Source organism: Xyrauchen texanus, chromosome 15 (genome assembly GCF_025860055.1).
Source record: "Xyrauchen texanus isolate HMW12.3.18 chromosome 15, RBS_HiC_50CHRs, whole genome shotgun sequence".
In the NCBI taxonomy this organism is placed as follows: domain Eukaryota; kingdom Metazoa; phylum Chordata; class Actinopteri; order Cypriniformes; family Catostomidae; genus Xyrauchen; species Xyrauchen texanus.
Window position 1 is genome coordinate 17,757,500 of NC_068290.1, and position 16,524 is coordinate 17,774,023.

Genomic DNA, 16,524 nt, shown 5'->3' on the forward strand with positions numbered 1-16,524 from the left:
AGTTGATCTTAGAACTGCACACATATTGAACAAAGCACAAAATAATTGACTTCCTTTGTGTATTCAGACATTTGAAATAAGAGCGAGCCAGTATGAACTGAAGGGAATATTTATGTTTAAAAAACATGGGGTAAACTCCTCGTGGTTGCTAGAATGTGGTTCGCTCTCGGTGGGGCACGTGGTGAGTAGAACATGGATGCCACTGAGAATAGCGTGAAGCCTCCACGCGTGTTATGTCTCCGCGGTAATGCGCTTAACAAGCACATGTGATAAGATGCGCGGATTGACGATCTCAAATCATAACTTTATTCTTTGGTGTTACCCATTGTGATGGATGACTAAGGGAATTTGGCCTGCATGTTACATTTATGCATTTGGCAGACACTTTTATCCAAAGCGTGTTACCTCATATTTATGTGAAAAGGAAGTCATGGGGCTGAGCAATTTCATGTTCCTAGTCACCCAGGTGTACAATTTTGTTTTAAATATGAATGGGAATATGCAAATATTTTACTTATAAGAATTTCTAGGGTTGCCAATAATTGTGAAAGATACCCCCTTTCAATTAGTTTACTTCAATTAAAGGTTAGATTATTTTGAAACAAAAATCTAAAGGATAAACAATAAAGACATATTTTCCTAAGCATTCTTTGCTCATATTTACCAAGGGTGCCAATAGGTGTACTCACTAATTTTTTCCTCATTAAAAAAGTGTAACTCCTAAAGGCATGAATTGTAATTTTGCAATATATGTGGGAAATCATGACCACTCACATTAAAATTAACACTCCAGTCATATCTGTAACCTTATATAATCTACATGGAGAGGGCATACGGGGGCTGCCATGTTAGAATCACATGATCAGCCAAATACTACTCACTTAATCTCAGTAAACGTCCTGTTTAAAGTAATCATGGCTGACTGTGAATATTACATTTCTACAATGGCATCTGAAACTAAAAATTATTGATTTTAAATGATGCTGCATCCAAGCCGCTATATGTGTCAGTGTAAGTCCAAGATGACAAAAAGACAAAAGTTACTGAATGCACCTTAAAATGATTATCGAGTGGTTATAAAGCATCTTTTACTGATCTAGTGTGAATTCTACACATAGAATGAGGCATAAAGTCATTGGTAACACATTTTAATGTCACATTAGTTCATCAGTTACTGAGGATCATGATATTTAAATGTACTTCTGAATGTTCGCAAACAGTATACCACTGTTTTAAACTTCTTTTTACCCCTGAACGAAGAATAAAATACTTCTCTGGAAGTATATTGGGGCCTTAAGAGGGATACCATCCATATGACCATGGAACTTGTTTGACTAGAGTCTGTGGACCACCTATTGCTTGAAACTGTCAGGGCCCTTGTCACATAATATAAAACCTGAGACTAACTAAGACTTCCTTGCTTTATATTTTAGTTAATTTGAATGACCTCCATCCTATAATCCAGTGGTTCTCAAATGTTTTTGCTTCAGGACCTAGAATTTTCACTGGACATCATGTGGCGAGTCTGGCAACCCAACACAATACCAAATTATAATCTGAAGGTAAACAAAAATGTCCTTCAAAGTCCAACATTTTTTTTTGTATTGCCATGAACTGCATTGCAACAATATGCAAAATTAACAACATGACATAGGAAAATGAATGATCATGTTAATGCTTAAACAACAGCAGAAGTGTTATTTACTAGCTTAACAAATGGAACAAACACTAAATATTCAGAAGAAATATGAAAAGTTTGATTGGATTTATTGGTATTTGTCATCACAAACAAGTAGGAAGTGTATTTTACCCCCTTTTAAACTTTGATTTCCCTATTTATTTTGTTATCCTAACTATGCAATGATTATATGGTTAGTATGGTTAGCATTTTATTATTTGCATTAAGCATTATTTTATCCCTGATGTCCGAGACCCTATTAGAACAGTCCTGCGATCCTCACCTTGAGAAACACTGTTATAATCATTAAGTGGTCATTTAACAGATGCTTTTATCCAAAGCAATTTGCAGTACATTGATTACAAGAGGCATTCACCCTTGAGTGACCTAGTTAAGTGTCTTGGTCAAGGACAGAATTGTGATGGGTTGTGGCTCATCATTATTGGCTCGAATCAGCAACTTTCCAGTTTTCAGCAAAGAGCTTTAGCCACTTTGCCTTAATGTATTTAGTTTTGATTGCCTCATCACCTATTCTGTATTAACAAACTGTCTAGTTTAATATGAGAGAGCATATACAGACCTTTCTCCTGTGTATCCTGCGGCACACTGACATTGGCCAGTCTCTGGATCACAGTGACCGCCGTTATGGCACAAACACTCCTTCGCACAGTTGACATCAAACCGACCTGGTGGGCATCGCTCAGTACACACTGCACCCTAACAGAAAGGAAGAGAGAAAAAAATTATTAACTCATCATCATATGAATACTATCACCATAAAATATTCAAACAACAATTGTATTTTTTACAAAGTCTCCTTACCATCCAGCCAGGTGGACACACACACACCCCTCTACCCTTGCAGATACCACCATTCTGACATGGGCAGCGTGGAGCACACCGGTTTGGCCTTCTACACGGCTCTTCACACCTGAGCAATAAAGACACATAACATAATATACTGTACATGTCTTTGTGCTAAATGTATAGCACACATATCATGTATAGCATCATATTTTCAAATACTAGGAGGATACAAAATAATCAGTGTTTAAACACAAAGAAAACACAGAAGACAAACACATTACCTGACACAGAACATATATAAAGTGAGCAGAATTGTATTTACAGTAAATGAGGATAACATGATAATGTATAAAATACTGTACATAGGTCTATGTGGAAAAAAGTTAATTTAGCATTTGAAATCCATCGCTACTTAGATTGAAAATATTTAGCAAATATACAGAGAAAATAGCAGAAACAAACCACACCATGCAATATACTACTAAAATACAATAACTAATATAGTTCTCTACTTCTGCTCTTTTCCCATACTCACAAAGTTCCAGTAAATCCATCTCTGCACATACACTCTCCAGTGGATTTATTGCAGAATCCTCCAGTTCCACACTGGCACTGTTGTAGACAGTCCTGACCGAATGTATTTGTGGGACATGCATCCTAACAACAATAAAGCACGTTATTTTATCAGTACATTTTTGAGGCATCGATATATAAAAAATGGTCAGATGTTTAAATTTGAAGCCTAATTTGCTTGCTTTCCAATTCACTCAATTGCCCTTCTGTTTAATAGTGTGGTGTAATAGCGTTGGAAGACCACATCAGGGTGATATAACATTTAATGAATCCAGGTCACGGGTAAGAAATGCACCAGTATCACACACAGAGGATGAGCTGATGTGGCGCAGCGGATAGCAAAGTCCAAATTTACAAAGGTTTTTGTACTTCAAGAATGAATAAAGTGACGTTGATGAGATTGCAGGTTAATATATTAAAGTGATCAAACTGTGCAAACTGAACGATTAGAACTGGCAATGTTTATTATGCAATTTCTCTGTATGTAGCCTTGAATAGGTATTTCATTCAAGCTGTCAAACCACAAATCAACATACTTGTAACTGAAAATACATTTTCTAAGCTATATGAAAGATAATGTACATATACACAATATATCATCCAGCGATGGCTAAAGTAAATCATCTTTGTCCTTTGATAATGATTGGGTCAAATTCAATGGAAAACTATGTGAGTTATGCTCCGTGGCACTGCAGAATTTTGAAGATGTGTGTTGGCTGTGTGTGCGTACCTTTGTAGAAAATAATTGTTTCAAATTATAGAATGCACCATGTCGTCCATCAGACGCATCCAGTGTGCGAAATGATTTTAATTTACTCTTCCGGTAACACTTTACCAAAGTATGCTAAATATGTTTGAAAACTAATTGTGCAACGAGTAGCCCTATTTTTATCTGGGAAAAAAAAATCACAATATATATCAATAATCATCAGGAAAATCTTTTGATTATTGATGTGTGAAAAAGGCATTGATCCCAACCCTAATAATCATTTAATATATTGCATAATAAATGACAATGCTTGTTTTGTTTTTTGTAAATGTCTTCTCTCAAATAATCTACAAATATATAGAAATGTGTGAACCTTTTGAAAGCCTTTTTAAATGCATTATTAACAAGTCAGACAAGTGAATATGTGTTTGTTTGAATAGCCACACATTTATTTGATTTATTTTTTTGATGCCCAAAGTGTTATAAATAACAATGTAAAACATAAAGATCATGGTAACACTTTGCAATATGGTCCATTTGTTAACATTAGTTTCTTTGTTCTTGGTTAATGTTAATTTCAACATATACTGTAATAATAACATTTTTAAATCAACAGTTGTATATGTTATCATTAGATCTATCATCATCATGAACTAACATGAACTAACAATTAACAATTGTATTTTTATAAGCTAACATTTACCAATATTAATTAATGCTGTAAAAATATATTGTTCATTGTTAGTTCATGATACCTAATGCATTTACTTTAGACAAAACGTAATTGTAAAGTGTTACCAAGATCATAAATGTGGGTGTATGCATGGAAGTACCTGGCATTGTAAACCAGTGAATCCAGCTGGGCAGAGGCAGGAGCCTTTGAGAACGTCACACTCTCCCCCGTTCTGGCACTCACAGAGCAGCTTGCATTCTGCACCCCAATGCTGGGCATCACATGCTAAACACAAACACAAATTAACCTTCAAATCTGAGATATCATCAAAAATGCATGTAGTTCATTTTTTCATATTTATTCACTCACACACTAAGTGATGATTTGTGTGTTCCATTCAGAAGTGATCATACCTATGCCCTATTCCCTTCAAAGACTTTACTATCCACTGTGAGAGCTTTGAAGGGCTGAAAGGGGCTCAAAAATAACAATTATTCAGAACTCACTTTATAAGATAATTTTATTAGAAGTTCTGTTTGAAACTTCCATACAGCATGTCTATCATGATTGTTTGAAGTGCCCATCCAAAGACGCTTATGTTGTTTGGAACACAGGGTATATCTTCTTAAAGGGACAGTTCACAAAAACATTGTGACACATCGATCCAAACTGGAGTGAATTTCTTTCTTCCGTGGAACACAATAAGAAATATTAGGCATCCGTTCACTTTTATTGTATTGAGAAGAAAAAAAATGCATTTAAAGTGAATGGTGACTGGGACTAAAATACAGCCTAAAATCTCCATTCATATTCCATGGAGGCAAGAAAGTCATATAGGTTTGGAACAACATATACAGTAGTAAAAGTACATTTTAATTTTTGTGTGGAAGTTTAGTCCTTTACACTATTTGAGAATCACAATTATTTTCTTGAGAATCCAGAGAATCCTGTTCACGAGTTAATAGCTCACTGGATGGGTAGATTATCAGTGAATAATGACTGAAATTTCTGTCTATTCCTCACAAGAATAGTATACAGCACAAGTTGTATTGACTAAGTTTATTGTGATTTTTGGTTATTTTTGGAGCTTGTCAGACGTGATCACAACAAACTTTTGTTTGGAAAAGAGCAGTGTTAAATTTCTAGTTTTGTGTTTCATGGCAAAAATAACATCATTCAGGTTTGGAACTACATTAGAGTAAGTAAAGTAAGCATACTAACCGTTTAACAACACTGGGATTCGTGGCATAACGAATTGATAGCGTGATTGACTGGAGGGTTTGCATGGAGATCAACAAAAGGAATGAGTTTCCAATGGGAAATTTTACAGATGGAGTTTGGCTGGACCTCAGAGGGAGCTCAGGTCAGCACTCACACAGAGATTATATTTCGGTCATGACACAACCTCAACTGATGACACATACCCTTTACGGGTTAAGGAAAGGAATCCATCACAGACACAGACACATTTATACACACACTTATGTTGAGCATATCAGGATGAAGAGCTCATTACCAAGAAAGCTTTGCTGGAGCTCATTAATCAGTTTGAATCTGAGCTCACTTTGACCTCTTACACTGAAGACCCAAGTCTGTATGTTTATAGCCCATTCTTAACAAAGTGTGGTCTGACAAAACCACTATGTTTCTTAAAAACACTTGGCAATCCACATTCCAGTGCATCAGAAATTTTCTAGTTTACTAGTTTGTTTTGATATAACCCTTTCTGGCCAGCAAATCAGCCAAACAATCTCAAAACTCAAGCAAAATTGTTACCGGAAAACAATAAATGTTAAAACCCCAGTGTTTGTGTATATAATGACACTAGAACACCAGAATCCCATGCTGTGGACCAGCATCCAAAACAAATAATTTGCTGGTGACCAGCAATGCTCATCTTTTCAGCAGGAATATACTGTATACACATATAGGGCCTAATTAATGATTGTAATAAATATATTAATTTACATTTAATAAAATGTTCTATGTGTCCAAGTGCATTATGAAGAGCTAGAGTAAGGTAATGTTATCATCTGCCTTTCCACTTCAACACAGATATTTAGAGCCCTGGGGTCTGGCCAATCACAGAGGATTCTGACAACTGTAGACGTAAATGATTCCAACACCCCACGTTTGCATCTCAGGCTTTAAAAACTGGACTTCACCAGCTGTTTCCATTGAAACCCTGAACTGACCCACAACCAGTTCTGAAAGCTAATACAGACCACTTTAAAATGAGAGAAGAGGAAGCATAACTTCAATTTAGACATGGCTGTGTCCTTGATCATGACTTGATTGAATTAAAAGTCTGGAAGATGTTAGAAGATGGTTCATTTCTGAACTTCCCTTTTCCCAAGACCCTCTGCCCTAAAGTCCCTCAGGATAAAAGCCTCTTGTAAAACGACAAGCTGTGGTGAAAGATTATAAAAAACAAAAAGTAAAATGATTCTGTTTAAAATGGCACACTTAGTTGACATTGTCATTTTTTTGTCCATGTGAGTAAAATATTTATATCATAAGAATATAAAAACAGGGATAAAAAGCTATTTTTATCAAACAGCATGTTCCTATTGGATATGGAATTTGTTTTCAAAATGTGGGAAAATTCCTCTCAGCCCCCAAAAGAAAAGCTGTCGTTGGGTTAAAGGTCTGGTCTTGAAGGGCACTTTCCCAGAAGCCCCTGCTTATATAGTTTAGCATATCTTTCAAATTTGAAAATGCAGAACAGTTTGGTATCTACTAGTCAAACGCCAAGACATCCCACTACACAATCACAGTTTTTCAATCAAAATAAACTGCTATTCATCCAAGTGTCTTTAATCAGTTTATCTGACATTCTTTGATGATTGGAAAAAATCAGGGAACATGCTCACTCTTAGAACATCTCCTTTTGAATTAAAATTCTAGCAGACAAGAAGTTGTACAACAGTTTGATAATGTTTATTAAAAAACTTCAAACTCACTAATTTCCGACAAACCTCCCAACACAGGCATTCAGGAAGCGTCAAGCCTCATTCTGCCAATACGAGCTAATAATGTTGTTTCAATGACCAACTAAACAGAGTATAACCAAATTAAAGAGAAAGCTCCTCTGCCTAAAAAGAGAGTCTATGGGTTCCATTTAATTTGTGTTAAAACCAGTCAGAAGATATTTTACTTCTCTGAAACCACTGGGCTCTCAAACACTCATTCACATCAGTAGAAGACAGCAGACACTAGAAACCTTAGTCTTACAAACTCAAGTCTTTATTGTGATGATGTATTCATTGATTTTTGATGGCTTTTGAGCCAGTGGATTTTTAATACAACATACAAATCAAATTATTGTTATCTTTGGAATCTTAATTAAGTTGCATCATTATTGTTGGTAAAAAAAAATAAAGTAAAAAAAAAAGTGTCTAGATTTGGTCAATTCAGTTAATTTGCATAATTTGCTTTATCATTACACGAACTGTGCCAGTGTTAAAAATAAAAACAAGACATTATCTGCAAGCACTGATGATGAGGGTTTAAGAGATTTACAGTAATGCCCATTGCAATGAAAACACAAACTACGTTGATTAGATATTTCAGTTAGTCAACCTCACACTTAGACTTTGGGAAACATTTAATGTTACTTGAATTAGTGATACTTTAGTGCATTTCTATCTTTATACTGTGTAATTCTTTGTTTGGAAATTGTTAATACACCATTGTTGTTACATAGGAACTAAATACTTTTTGCAGAAAAATAAGTAGAGTATATTAACCATGTAAAATCATGCCATAAATCGTGATTAAATATTTTAATCGACTGACAGCACTAAAATATATATTTTATCTTTCTTTTCTTTTTTGACAATGGCATACCAGGGCACCAAGTGAGCTAGAACTGTCACATGTTTTAAGGGAGCCCCCTCATAAAGAATTGGTGCTTGAAACCATACATGCAAACAAAATGGGAGAAGAGAAGTTAAGTAAAAAGTAGAGGCAGAGAGGAGAGGGGGAAAAAATGGGGCCCAATACAAATATGTGGAAAAACACTAACAGATGACAAAACACAATGAAGCCAGAACACTCACTAGTGAAAAGCCTCTCTGTATGAACACAAGTCTGTGTGCGCATGCATGGCCATGTGTAATAGAGAAGCTGATATTGTATGTGCATTTAGTTGTTTTTGTATGTGTGTGTGTTGAAGTGAGAAGGATAGAAAGTATGTGTTTATGCGACACATTACTCACAGCTGGAGCAGTCATCTCCACGCCAACCCCGCTCACACTGGCAATGATCAGGTGCTAAACAGCGTCCATGGACACACTCTTTAGTGCATCGTGCTACACACACACACACACACACACACACACACAAACAAAAATAAGGGAAAATAAACACACAAAGAGATGAAAAATACAGAAACAAACAATACAAAGTCATTGAGGTAGAGGTCCAAACTTCAGTAATACTTACAGACACATTTATTTCTGCTCTCGTAAAACCCACGGCAGCACTGATACCTCCTACGGTAGTCCATTTTCACTACCTGCCTATACACTGTTTTATAAGTGATCCTGCAATGAGAAAGATATTTTGAGAGTTTAACACCCTCCAGTGTAAACAAAAACAAACAGAGCTGTTCAGTTCCCCTTCTGTCACTCACTCAACGTTGTGTTGATTGTAGTGACAAAAGGGGCTTCTTTCAGGAGACTCGGATACCTCTGAATATGAAAAAGGGCAATGCCAAATTGGCGAACATAATTAGCATGTCCCGCCCCCGGACATACGGGTATAAAAGGCAGGGATCGTCCATCTGTTCAGTCAGATTCTTTCTTCGGAGCCGAGCGGTTGTGTGTGTTCAGCGAGCTGAAACCTCACTCTGTTCCACTCACCTCTAAGAGAGCTTTCCTGTTGGATCTATGGCGCATTGCCAGTGGCTTTCTCCCTCCTCTCTTTGCCCCCCTAATGCCCCCCGTTGCTCCTTCTTCCCACGGGATTGAGGACGACCCGGCTGGTGATGGAGGCGATTTGGGGAGTTCAGTGGGTGTTGTTTCGCCAGGTAAATCCCCATGAACCACCCGCACCCCAGCATGCTCGATTGATTCCATCCAGGCTCGACGTGAGACCGGCTCGCCTCGCGGCCAGTCTGATGTCTCTGTCGGTGACATGGAGCAGGATGATGACATCGCCGCTGCATTGGAGAGCATCGCGGTGTCTGACGCGGAGGACTCAGCTGGGCTGCCACTTTCTGGCTTGATTGCCCAGTTTGAGGCTGATGCTCAGATGTCCAATATGCTTGCCCTGGCAGCCGTGAGCGTGGGGCTGTACTCGAATCCTCAGTCTTCCCCTCAATCCTCACGGCTAGATGATTGGTTCCTCAGGTCAGGACGGTCCACGGGTATACGGCGGTCCCCCAGGTAGCTAAAGTAGTTGCGGTGCACCGGTGCACGTAAAGCACAACCACTTGGTGGGATAATCCTGCGCTCACTTCCAAGGCCTGTAGGATGAAGTTGTCGCTGACAGCAAAAGCCTACAGGGCCTCCGACAGGCTGCCTCTGCCCTGCATGCCATAGCCCTCCAGCAAGTTCACCAGGCCAAGGCACTAAAAGATTTGCATGCGGGTTTTGCAGATCCTGATGTGCTGCAGAAACTGCGCTCAGCTACCGGCCTCGCCCTCCAGGCCACGAAGGTCACAGCGCGGGCACTCGGGCAGGCGATGGCCACCCTTTTTTCATTTGCCGCATCCCCTTCAGGCTGCGGTACCCACTTTGTCAATAAAAGAGCGATTTCCTCATTCCCTGGGTCACCTAGTCGGTGCTCGCAAACACCGTTCTCATGGCGCCCAGGCAAACAGAACCTTACAGGCGAAGTGGCACTCTGGACAAAGAAACTTCACCTCCCCATCCACGTCTGTACAGCGTTCACAACCCCGGCTGGCTGGTTCTGACGAGTCCAGAAGACGCCCCATTAGGACATCCTCCTCAGTCACTAACCTAGTGTTGATGCATATGAGACTGTCCTGGTTGGGCCCGTGGCTGTGTTGGCACATCAACTGCCTAGAGTTGCTAGCTGTACTACTTGCCCTGCTGAGGTTTCTCCTGCTGATCCGAGGCAAGCATGTCTTGGTCCGTTCAGACAGCACTGCGACGGTAGCATACATAAATCGATCTGATCCACAAGATCTGAGTGGTCTACCACCAGCTGTCATAGACACCATCAACCAAGCCAGAGCTCCCTCCACCAGGCAGTTTTACACCTTAAAGTGGCAGTTGTTTGCAAATTGGTGTTCTTCCCGATCCAAAGACCCGCAGTGGTGCGCAGTCAGGTCAGTGCTCTCCTTCCTACAGGGGAAGTTGGCTGTCCCCCTCCAACATAAAGGTATATGTTGCTGCTATAGGTCCTTAGGAAAGCGCAACCTTATTATCAGGTTTCTAAGAGGTGCCCGGAGGTTGAACCCTCCCAGGCCATGCCTGTTCCCTTCATGGGATCTCTCCATGGTCCTTGCGGGCCTCCAGAGAACCCCCTTTGAGCGTCTAGAATCAGTTGAGCTAAGTGCCCTCTCCCTCTACGTTCTCTGTCAACGACACTTTACTGGAGTTCGGCAGATGCTCATGTCATCCTTAGACCTCAACCGGGCTATGTGCCCAAGGTTTCTAGGACCCCTTTCAGGGACCAGGTAGTAAACCTGCAAGCACTGCCCCGGGAGGAGGCAGACCCAGCCTTATCATTTATGTGTCCGGTACATGCTTTATGTACCTATTTGGAAGTGAACGCTGTCTCTAAACAGAGGCTTGCCCACGCCATTGCATTGGCCTATCAGACCCCTTTGTGGGTTCGAGCATATTCTACAAGAATTGTGGCATCCTCGTGGGCACTGGCCAACGGCACCTCTCTAGCAGACATCTGTAGAGCAGCAGGCTGGGCGACACTGAATCTACCTATAATAATGTGAGATTCTACAATCTCCGGGTTGAGCTGACGACTGACTGGGTGTACCGCTTGCGCTAGAGCCTTTCCCCTCCACTGAGGCAAACATGTGCGCTTTTTCTCCCAGGTGAGTCCACTAACTCGCACTCCCTGGATGACTTTCCTCCCTATCGCTCTGGCCTGCAAATTCAGTGGAGGAATTCCCGACCAGACCCACTATGGGTACTAACTACTCTGTACTGGAATAGGTGCTCCACAGGGTTTGGCCATCACAGATTAATCCTCCTGTGTGAATTTTCCGCGGTACGGTCCCCCTGCCGGCAGACCCACGCCTCCCTCGGGCAGCCCCCTCTGCCCCCCGCTAGCTGTGTCTGTAGCAACTCCTCCCTTTCAAGGTAGGATCTTCCACATGAGGCCTGAAAGCCTATGTGACGTATTCACTGCATTTAACCTCCCCCAGTCTGGGCAGAATGTGGTCTCCGTGGGGTCTTTTCCACCTGAAAGAATAGGAGTTGGAAAAGAATGCCTTCCCCGATGCATGTTATAGTGTTAAATGGCCCCAGCCACATCTAACACTCTATGAGGAGAAACATAGAGAGAGAAACGGCAGCAGCTGGCACGGCCTACTTCCATGCTTGCCACGTCGCTTGTTCCCACCCGCCAAGAGAATCCTTGGTCGGATGCCGGGAACCTAATCAAAACAATATGACGTCTTATTGGGGCGTCGGGGAGGGTTACGTACAGTCTGATGCTAATGCTTCTTGGCATGCTATAGCTTGCTGCACCAGCGTCAATAGATCACGTAACACGGTTCAGTGTAGGTGGCGCTATTGAATAGGGACCCCTTGTGTCACTACAATCGACACAACTTTGAGTGAGTGACAGAAGGGGAACGTCTAGGTTACTAGTGTAACCCCCATTCCCTGATGAAGGTGCAGAACCTGACTGAACAGATGCACAATCCCTGCCTTTTATAGGGACATGCAAATTCTGTTTGTCAATTTAAAACTGGACATTTTCAATGGGTGTTTAGGATAGCAGTTTTTGATTTGTGAGTAAAATGAGGTCTGTGGTTAACATTACTTGAAGATTCTTTCACGTTTTATTCTACCACATAAATCACACATACCTCAAACATGAATTTTGAAGCTGTTGTACATTTGAAAAACAATTGACCTCTAGCGAAATCAAAGAATAAACTAGTGTGAAGTCATTATGAACCAAATTTGGCCAAATAGGTGTTTTGAGTTCTTTGCTGTGGTTCAGAACAGCTTTTTTCAACATTATTTCGAGCTCTCGGTGAAGAACAAATAAGAACTTCAGGTATCGGAGCATTTAAATGTAAGTTGCTACATTGCTAAGCTGCTTGACAAATCAGACAATATTGTTGTCCTTATGTAGCAACATTTCTGAGGGAACCCTTGGTGAATTAGCCTTCCAGAATAGTTTACAAATTGACATAAGCTAAAAGACAACAATAGCAATTGTCATTATTGTATTACTGAAAATCAGTTTTGGTTAAATATAGAGCCACTCAGTAAAACTTCTTATTCAGTAGTTGACTTGGATCAACTTTTGTCACCTTTAATACATAAAAGTATAATATTAGGACTGTTTGAAACAATATGTGCCCTTCCCATTCGCCTTAGTTCAGTCTTGTGCCCTTTGGGAATTGGCACAAGACCAGCAGGGAGAGTAAGTTTCCATTCCAGCATTATAATGAAGAGATTGTGTGTGCACGCCAGCATCACAATTGCTTGGATTCAAAGCAGTTACAAGCCTCAACTGCCAAACCAAACAATCTCACCAATGGCCTATGTTGAAGACCAAAAACCTCTGCAGATCACTTTGATGAAAATTCTATAACTCAAGCAGAGTTTAGTCTCCGTCAACACAGTGTAACTTTGTGGACAATGCTTAAGTGTGTGTGTATGTGTGTGAGTGTGTGGGCGGGTTTGGATGGTTTACAAAGGTTTTAGGTTACAAAATGGTAATTACAAGGGTATTATGCTATAAACATGGTTTATGAGGACATTTCTAGTGTCCCCGTAATTCCAATTGCTTAAAAAACATTAAAAAAAAGAATTTTCATGTATAAATGCAGAAAGTTTTTTTGTGAGGTTTAGTGGTAGGGTTAGGATCTATAGTTCATACAGTATAAAAATCATTATGTCTATGGAGAATCAACATAAGGATAGCCGCACCAATATGTGTGTGTGTGTGTGTGTGTGTGTGTGTGTGTGTGTGTGTGTGTGTGTGTCACCTGTGGCGGGTACATTTGTTAGCACTCCTAGGTTCAGAGCAGGTTTCTTCATACACTTGGTCGTATGGGCGAGCATATGATTCCTTCACCGAAGTGGTGAAACTGGAAAGGAAAAAATATTCTCTCAGTTTATAAAACTACTGCCTGCTGAACTACTACTGAAAATAACAAATAAAAAATGTGGGTTAAAGGCATTGATGTATCAAACCAATAATAGTAGTTAGCGTGCAGTGGAGTAGATCAGCTGCACTTGGCACTATATGGGAGTTTTTATATTGGAGCAGATGATTCTTACCTTTCCCATAAGCTGCAGACATTAGGATCTCGAGGGTCCAAAGACAATGACAGTTCACACACACAGCTGAAGACAAACAGGACCACACAGCTCTTCACCATCTTCATCATGCTGTTGTGAGAAAAACAGTCAACTGCCAATAAAACTTTCAAACTCTGCCCCTCATAACTGTTAAAATGACACTGTGAGGCTTATGCTAAATTCTCCTTCCATTATAAGCCATCTGGTTTTATTTATATGAGGATGCTTTAGGCACTCTGTAGGCAGGGTCTCCCATAGTGAGGATTTCTGAGGCTCACACCAGCTTTATGAGCACACACTTTCTCTCACACATGATCTTTGGAACAATCTCAGGATACTTGCCCTCACATACTGGCTCTATAAGGAGTCTCTTCACACAGTGGGAAAACAGAAAACCCTGGAGTGCCACAGCACTGTTATGACACTATTGTGACTACCAAGGTTAGCAAAAAGCATTTGAAACAAAATATTAAGTATTTTGTCATTTATAAGAAGTTCTGCTGTACAGAGCAAAGCATAAAGAGAAATATAATCCTCCAAATATATATGTGAAAATTTTTGTAGTCTATTAACCTTAAAAGTGGGGGGAAACCCCTTAAAATTATATAGAATCGTAAATCATAAATGCCAATTCTAACTGTTAGAACATGGCGCTAGCAAGGCCAAGGTCATGCACTGTAAAAAGAAATCCTGTTTAATTTACGGTAAAAAACTGGCAGCTGTGGTTGCCAGAAATTCACTGTAAAAAAAACACAGTAACCACGTTTCAAGCTTTACGGGATGTAATTTTGATACCTGTATATTTTACGGTGCATTACCATAATTTATATTATTAAATAATAAACTTGATATTAACCTTCTGAAAAAAATCTACTTTTTACTTTATAATGTATTGATAATCACTGCAGTAATTACAGAAGGACACATGATGACATGAAGTTCATTGATAGTGGCTCTTCCAGGAGCAATGACCAATAAACATGTAGAGACGGTGCTCAGTGTCACTCACACAAACACTAAACACCATCAGGGTAACACGTGAAATTCAAATAATGCTGTAAACATTAACTAAACTACATCAAATATAACCCTGAACACCACAAAGTATGTAACCGATATTAAAAATAAGAAGAAATATAACTATTCTCATAAAATATAATGGGTCACGCAGGGAATTCTGGGAATGCCAGATTTTTGTTTTTTACTATAATTTTAACAATAATTTACCATAAAAAGTACATGTACTTTCTTGTTAAACATTATATAATTTTTTTACCATTAATTATATGGGAAAATTAGGAATCTTAATTCTAAAAAAATATATTTTTACAAAATTCTGTATTTAAAAAAACATGTATTGTCTTTTTGAATATATTGAAATTTTGTACCGTATATTTTAAGGTTACTACACGTTTACCAATTAAGGATTTTTTACTGTAGCACTTTTACAGTCTTTTACCATTAAAAAATCTATTTTTTTGCAGTGTGGGGTCATTTCCAGGGAGCACACAAACTGATCAAATGTATACCTTAAATGAACTGTAAGTCCTTTTGTATAGAAGTATCTGCCAAATGCATAAAAGTAATAAAGCAATAAGCCAAAAGGAATGTGCACTACCAGTACAATACTGGTTAAATCGTTGTAATGTGTAAGTAATGACTTATTACTTTTTATAAAATGGTGGCAAAAGCACTATGAGAAAATACACCAATGTTAAATAAACAGTTAAATTTATAATAAATAATAAACTGAATGTTAAAAATCCTCTGCCAAGCGATATAGTTTATTATGAAAAATGACTTGCAAAAAATACTTTCATGTCACTTTTTCATATAATTTGGATTTAAGTAAAACATATCCAAAATAATTTTTTTATATATTATATATTTTGGATTTTATGAGTTGTAACTCACAGGATACGTTACCCTATTAAGGTACAAATTAAGGCCCTATTAAGGTGTGTGTACTATGTTTATACATTGTGGGGACATTTGGATAGTAAAACCTGAGATAACCTACCTTGTGGGGCCCAGCCAGCCATCCCCACAAGGCAAATGTCTTATTAAATATACTAAACAATGTTTTTTTGAAAATGTAAAAATGCAAAAAGGTTTCTGTCAGGGTTAGGTTTAGGGGCAGGGTTAGGGGATATAAATTATCATTAAATCTGTATAAAATCCATTAAATGCATGGAAGTCTATGGAGTAGACCAGTTTGAGAGAGCGTGTGTGTGTGTGTGTGTGTGTGTGTGTGTGTGTGCATGCAACAAAACTAAGAAAAGTTTAGCTTTAAGGTTGTATTCAGGGGATACGAACACAAAATGTGGTAAATAACAGCATGAACAACAAATATTTCTTCTTCCGCATCTTAAGGTATAATGTTCACAATTAATATGAGCAGTTTTATTGTTTTGGGGTTTTTCTACTGAAGAAAAGTAAGATTAATACATAAAAAAATATCACAAAGTCACCATGTGGCTGGCTAATTTAATGATCACAGAAAATTTGAACCAAGTCATGTTTGTCGATTCTCCATACTCAAAACAGACCCAACTATTATAAATGATAACAAGATTGGGTGAAAAACTCTTTCTCATACCTCCTA

The 16,524-nt window shown here is 38.9% G+C and overlaps 1 protein-coding gene across 3 annotated transcripts in view; it reads right to left on the reverse strand.

The window, feature by feature from the left end:
- The window catches only part of LOC127655914 (platelet endothelial aggregation receptor 1-like), a 76,948-nt gene that overhangs the window by 19,651 nt on the left and 40,773 nt on the right, over positions 1–16,524 (reverse strand). For 2 of the 3 annotated variants that reach the window (XM_052143977.1, XM_052143978.1), the window contains exons 2-9: positions 13,899–14,009; positions 13,604–13,705; positions 8,887–8,987; positions 8,661–8,753; positions 4,601–4,725; positions 3,021–3,142; positions 2,501–2,609; positions 2,259–2,395 (exon numbers count right to left, since the gene is read on the reverse strand). In XM_052143977.1, the coding sequence (XP_051999937.1) occupies positions 2,259–2,395; positions 2,501–2,609; positions 3,021–3,142; positions 4,601–4,725; positions 8,661–8,753; positions 8,887–8,987; positions 13,604–13,705; positions 13,899–14,009 (900 nt within the window). Of the gene's footprint in view, positions 1–2,258; positions 2,396–2,500; positions 2,610–3,020; positions 3,143–4,600; positions 4,726–8,660; positions 8,754–8,886; positions 8,988–13,603; positions 13,706–13,898; positions 14,032–16,524 lie in introns of all 3 variants that reach the window. The other variant, XM_052143979.1, reaches the window with a different exon arrangement.